Source organism: Sinocyclocheilus grahami, unplaced genomic scaffold (genome assembly GCF_001515645.1).
Source record: "Sinocyclocheilus grahami isolate Dianchi unplaced genomic scaffold, SAMN03320097.WGS_v1.1 scaffold2072.1, whole genome shotgun sequence".
Classification (NCBI taxonomy): Eukaryota; Metazoa; Chordata; class Actinopteri; order Cypriniformes; family Cyprinidae; genus Sinocyclocheilus; species Sinocyclocheilus grahami.
This window is the reverse complement of record NW_015507251.1, coordinates 68,421-75,595: the sequence shown is the minus strand read 5'-3', so window position 1 is coordinate 75,595 and position 7,175 is coordinate 68,421. Positions and strand designations below refer to the sequence as shown.

General features: G+C 34.0%; 1 protein-coding gene and 1 long non-coding RNA gene across 2 annotated transcripts in view; both read right to left on the bottom strand.

The window, feature by feature from the left end:
* The window catches only part of ass1 (argininosuccinate synthase 1), a 33,147-nt gene that overhangs the window by 1,083 nt on the left and 24,889 nt on the right, over positions 1-7,175 (bottom strand). The window contains exon 14 of the mRNA XM_016260400.1: positions 2,231-2,387. Within this exon, the coding sequence (XP_016115886.1) occupies positions 2,231-2,387 (157 nt within the window). The remainder of the gene's footprint in view (positions 1-2,230; positions 2,388-7,175) is intronic.
* LOC107573940 (uncharacterized) overlaps positions 3,791-7,175 on the bottom strand; it is a 7,409-nt gene continuing 4,024 nt past the window's right edge. The window contains exon 3 of the long non-coding RNA XR_001607597.1: positions 3,791-3,878. This is a non-coding gene — a long non-coding RNA (uncharacterized lncRNA). The remainder of the gene's footprint in view (positions 3,879-7,175) is intronic.

Here is a 7,175-nt window from a genome sequence, read left to right as displayed (position 1 = left end):
TAAAAAAAAAACATTTTTAATCTTAACTATTTAATCAAATTTAAAAATATATATAAAATATGTAAATATAAAATAATATGTATACAAATATTATATATCATTTTGCATTTTTTATTTTATAATATATATATACACATTTATATAGCTATTACTATTACGAAATAAAAAATATAAAAATACTAAATAAAAACAAAATAAATATTACTATATTACTATAATTTTTAACACAGTAATATTACAGGATAAGAAATATTACTATATTTAATATAATAATATCACGACATAAATATATTCTATTAATATGTGATTAACTACAGAAAAATGTGTGATTAATTAGTTACTTTTTTTAATCGATTGACAGCACTAATATTACTACATTACAAAATAACAAATAATACTATAATATTTCACCGTAAAATTAAAAATTATAATTATAAAAAAAAATTATAAAAAATAATTTAATAAAAATGTTATACCAGTAAAATGTTGTAAAATATGAATACTTAATTTCAAACATCAAACGTTTATTTTGACAGAGAAAGTCAGAAGAAGATCCCAAGCTGAACTCTCACGCTCATCATGAGCTTCTCTCTGGCCTCGAGCGAAAGCACAGGATGACCTTTCAACCGCTCGCCTCCACGCTTAACCGGCAGCTTCCTCCGACCGCTGAGAGGCCATTAGACAGATGGAGCTGCGCTTTATCTGCCCTCAGGACACACAGGGGTCAGACCTGGACGCTCCTCCAGACATCATCAGACTGAACCCTGTGCAACTCACAGCTCACAGAAAACCTTGCTTACCTCGTCATGCTGTTTCACCGCAGCTACATATTTGCTTAGACTTTTAAGCGTATATTTCACTAATTCCATGACGCATTTGCATGTTCCTGGTCACATTACATTTTATTTAAAATAAAATAAGGTGTTTTATTTTGACTTTGTAGCTGGACTTTTTAGTTGTGATGGCCTCAGTCCACATTACATTCACACTGGTGTGTTACGAACTCAATTAAACTCAATTAATTAATAATAATAATAATTATTATTGTGTTTTTTGTTATATTATTGTATAGCATTTAATTTAATGTTTATATAATATACACTGTTCTATTACATTTATATTTTTATTTTGTCAATTTTATTTATTATTTTATTAATATTTTATACAACTATCATTGTTATTATTACGTTTTGTATTTTTTATTATTCAATATTACATTATTTTATATAATGTTTAATATATATTATTAACAATAATAATAATAAACACAACAATTATTATTTTATATATTTATATTATTTTATATATAATGTTTGTGTCATATATAATACCTTCCAAACAATAATAATAATAACAATAGTAATAATAATAATAATTATTATTAATATTATTACAATGATTATATATTTATACAATATTTAGATAATATATAATGTTTTTATATAATAATAATAACCATTATTATTATTATTATTTAACTCTAATTATAAAAGTGAAGACAGAAATATATTACTGTTGTAAATGACAACTGTACTTTAAAATAAAATATAAATATATATTTAATCATTATAACAATAATTATATTTTAAACTACATGTTACAGTCTTAAATTCTTAAATTTCAAACCCTTGAGCTTTTATATTGGCAGAATAGCGGTGAAATGCTGCAAAATTATGAAATTATATATATGTGACCCTGGACCACAAAACCAGTCATAAGGGTAATTTTTTTCGAAATTGAGATTTATGCATTTTTGCCCTTAACTAAGCCACATACCTTCTATGTAGATATCAGAGAACAATTTAAAATATTGTATCAGTGCATTCTATGACATCTTTAAAGTTGTCCAAATGAAGTTCTTAGCAATGCATATTACTAATCAAACATTAAGTTTTGATATATTTACGGTAGGAAGTTTACAAAATATCTTCATGGAACATGATCTTTACTTAATATCCTAATGATTTTTGGCATAAAAGAGAAATGTATAATTGTGACCCATACAATGTATTGTTGGCTATTGCTACAAATATCCCCCAGCGACTCAACACTGCTTTTGTGCTGCAGGCTCACATATGCTGCAAAATACGATTAACCTAGTGTGTGCCGTGTTCCCAAATGCATGTTTAAGTGTTCAGCAGACTGAATGCAGATGTTGAAGCGTTACCGGTGTGTCAAGCGGCTGTGTAGAGCAGAATGAGTCTGTATGAATAATGTGGCGTGTTTTTACCTGACCAGCTCCTCGTTGTAGAGTGATTTGGGCGACTCTCGGCCGAGGATATACACCTGACCCTTAAAGACAGACAGCTGCACACGACCCTCCACGCTCTCCTGAGATTTATCAATGCAGTGACGGACGAACTCACACTCCGGACTGTACCAGAACCCTGAGAGAGAGAGAGAGACAGACAGAGAGAGAGACAGAGAGAGAGAGAGAGAGAGAGAGAGAGAGAGAGAGAGAGAGAGAGAGAGAGATACTCAAAGGCCCTCCAAAATATTTCTGGTTCTTCTAATCTACAGTAATGACAAAGGTGCTAATTTTTTTATTTACAGAAACTAGGAGTGGCGGTATATTAAAATAACTGACTTAAAATAATTATAAATCATATTCATCAGGGTTCACACGCTTTATGACCAATGTCAATCATCAGATCCTCCTGTCTGCCCTCTCTTCAATGGGCATCACAGGGATTCCCATTTCTACCTGATAATATATTTTAAAGCTTAACAAAACTAGAAAAACATTACATTCATCATTATAGAAATTTCCATGACTTTCCCAAGTCTAGAAATGACTCTTTCTAAATATAAAAGAAATATAAATATGATATTAATAGAAATAATGAATATTAAAACATAAATGTAAACTTTAAAGAAATATACTAACATCTCGATTTTGACAGGTTTTAGCTTATTTCGTTTTTTGTCTTATTTTAAAGCAATGTCTTCAAACACAAGCAAACCTCAGTGTGAAACTGTTTCATTTCTACTCCCGCAGTGTGTGTAAAGATTAGATAAAGACGTCAGAAACACGTGTCCCGTCCGGTCTGATGTATTCAGGCGCACAGGTGTGTGAAGCTGCAGCAGCAGCCCGTCTCTCTGTGGTTCAGACTCTAATGAGTTTAATCTGAGGCGAGCGTCCCGCTGCTCACTCCTCTGAGGGACGGGGGCCCCGCACTCACATAACGCTTTAATTATAGGGCCTCTGTAATCAGCCGCTAATGGGCCAAATCCTATTATGAGAGAGGAGGAGCGGAGACCTGCTGCTGCTCACAACAGACAGATGAACACACCTGAGACACCGCAGACAGACAGAGAGACAGAGACAGAAAGAGACAGACAGAAAGACAGACAGACAGACGGATGGACAGATGGACAGAGAGAGACAGACAAAGAGACGGACAGACAGATGGACAGAGAGACAGACAAACAAACAGACCAACATAGAGAAGGAAGGACAGACAGATGGACAGAGAGACATACAGATGAAGAGACAGACAGACATACATACATAGAGACAGACAGAGACACAGACGTACAGACGGAGACAGACAGAGAGACAGACAGACATACATACATAATGGGTAAAGAAAACAAATTATTAATTGTCTGTGTCTTCTATTTTTGGGCCTTTGCTACTTGTTTCAGCCCCGATCAAAAACATTTTTTTTACCATCACAAAACTGATTAAGACAATGTGTAGCAAAAATAAGAACAGCATTAAAAGATTTTTTTGGAACAATCCCAATAAATCCAAATGATGGTTGTCATGACGACAGCTGCCACATGAATGATAATAGAAGAGGAAAGGCATCAATCGTGTCTGTCAGGATCCGCTGCTCAGCTTCACTCTACCCTGTAATTTACAGCGTCTGCGTCTGTCACACAGAAATGAGGGTCTCAGATGAAGATGAACGGACACCTGAAGGTCCAGCATCCGGTTATTCTTCAGAGTTCAGAGCTGACAGACGGGAATTAAGTCTTTACACAAACACACGTGCTGAAGATTGACTGTGTCCATTCTATAGGCCAGAAAATGACCGGCATCGACACCATTCAGATTAAAAACCAAAATAGGAAAACTGAGCAGTGGCTGATATTGGTAGGACCATGTCATAGCATCTCTACTAAACTCTACAGCATTGAAAACACAAGCAATGTCTGACGTTCTCTCCTTAAATATGAAGAGGTCCAGCAACAGATTAATGAGTTCATCTAAATTTCACAAAAAGCTTCCGGACGTGATTATAATATAAGTCAGACACTGAAGTGGGTGGCTGTTTTTGTCTCTTCTGAGGAAGATTCATTCACTCGTCTTGCACACAAAGAAACTTTGGCCAGATTGATTTAATGTTCATCTGATCTCATTTTGTAAGTGACTTTTCTTTCTGTTTTAAAGATGTTTTCTCTGGATTGTTTGACTACTCAAAAGAGAACATAGGAAAATATAACAAACAAAAATCTGGCTCTGAATCTCTCTTTTCTTTATTCAGAGATGATCTATAAAAATCATGGAAACTATAAAGTTCTGTTCATCCTAAAGCAGTGAAAACTGTCTCTATATTCATCCTGTGTGTCCTCTTAAGGTGTACATTTATTTTAAAAAATGAAATATAGTAAAACCACTGTTAAATTTCCTTAAGGGATCTGTATTTGTGTATACTTTCTTTCTTTCTTTGGTTTGTTTTTATAACTGTACTGCCTTAGATGTTTTCTACTGTTTAATAATAAAAATAAAGAAGTCAGAAGAAGTCCCGATCTGAATCAAATGATTTGGTATGGCCGAATTTACAACAACAGTGGTTGCATGGACATATATTAAATTTTTTGATCAAAATATATTGTGCATGTATATATAAACTAAAACTAAAAAACAACATCCACTAAAAAAACAAAAATTACATATATAGCTATTTCTTATTTTTATTTAGTTTAACATGACGTACTAAAATAACTAAAACTGAAATAAAATAAAGAAATCTATAAAAACAAAGACTATTAAAGATGACAAAAACACAACAAAATTTTAAGATTTAATTTTTACACACACACACACACACACACACACACAAATATATACTGTATATATAAAACACACATACTGCATTTAAAGTTTGTCACACAGAAACAATGAATAAGACGACCAAATAATTCTTCCATTAAAGCTGCAATTCTTTCGTTACACAAAAGCTTTCTGACTTCTGAGAGTCTTTGGAGTAAAACAATCTCCGTCCCTGGAGGCAGAAGCTCGGCTCAGACCAAACCTCTGCTGCCCAAAACAAGACTTAGCAAATTACCCACATCTCTTAAATCCTGAAAAGTGGCAATCTGATACATTAAGACTCTGTGGGATTTAGCGCAGGAGACTGAGCTTCCGTCAGGAAAATCTGATAAAAGTCTCTTCAGGTATTAAGATCCCGAGAGATGAGCGGCCTGATTTACATGCATCTTTACTCAGCTGAGATGTGGACGGTTGTGAGGTTAAATGGCTCGTGGCTTATCATTCCTGACTCCGGTGGAGTTAATGCTGCTTTAACACTTCAAAGACTGTCCTCTGAACACACACACACACACACACACACACACACACTCACACACACACACACACACACACACACACACACACAAAACACAAGCAATGTCTGACGTTCTCTCCTTAAATATGAAGAGGTCCAGCAACAGATTAATGAGTTCATCTAAATTTCACAAAAAGCTTCCGGACGTGATTATAATATAAGTCAGACACTGAAGTGGGTGGCTGTTTTTGTCTCTTCTGAGGAAGATTCATTCACTCGTCTTGCACACAAAGAAACTTTGGCCAGATTGATTTAATGTTCATCTGATCTCATTTTGTAAGTGACTTTTCTTTCTGTTTTAAAGATGTTTTCTCTGGATTGTTTGACTACTCAAAAGAGAACATAGGAAAATATAACAAACAAAAATCTGGCTCTGAATCTCTCTTTTCTTTATTCAGAGATGATCTATAAAAATCATGGAAACTATAAAGTTCTGTTCATCCTAAAGCAGTGAAAACTGTCTCTATATTCATCCTGTGTGTCCTCTTAAGGTGTACATTTATTTAAAAAAATGAAATATAGTAAAACCACTGTTAAATTTCCTTAAGGGATTTGTATTTGTGTATACTTTCTTTCTTTCTTTGGTTTGTTTTTATAACTGTACTGCCTTAGATGTTTTCTACTGTTTAATAATAAAAATAAAGAAGTCAGAAGAAGTCCCGATCTGAATCAAATGATTTGGTATGGCCGAATTTACAACAACAGTGGTTGCATGGACATATATTAAATTTTTTGATCAAAATATATTGTGCATGTATATATAAACTAAAACTAAAAAACAACATCCACTAAAAAAACAAAAATTACATATATAGCTATTTCTTATTTTTATTTAGTTTAACATGACGTACTAAAATAACTAAAACTGAAATAAAATAAAGAAATCTATAAAAACAAAGACTATTAAAGATGACAAAAACACAACAAAATTTTAAGATTTAATTTTTACACACACACACACACACACACACACAAATATATACTGTATATATAAAACACACATACTGCATTTAAAGTTTGTCACACAGAAACAATGAATAAGACGACCAAATAATTCTTCCATTAAAGCTGCAATTCCTTCGTTACACAAAAGCTTTCTGACTTCTGAGAGTCTTTGGAGTAAAACAATCTCCGTCCCTGGAGGCAGAAGCTCGGCTCAGACCAAACCTCTGCTGCCCAAAACAAGACTTAGCAAATTACCCACATCTCTTAAATCCTGAAAAGTGGCAATCTGATACATTAAGACTCTGTGGGATTTAGCGCAGGAGACTGAGCTTCCGTCAGGAAAATCTGATAAAAGTCTCTTCAGGTATTAAGATCCCGAGAGATGAGCGGCCTGATTTACATGCATCTTTACTCAGCTGAGATGTGGACGGTTGTGAGGTTAAATGGCTCGTGGCTTATCATTCCTGACTCCGGTGGAGTTAATGCTGCTTTAACACTTCAAAGACTGTCCTCTGAACACACACACACACACACACACACACACTCACACACACACACACACACACACACTCACACACACACACACTCACACACACACACACACACACACACACACACTCACACACACACACACACACACACACACACACACAC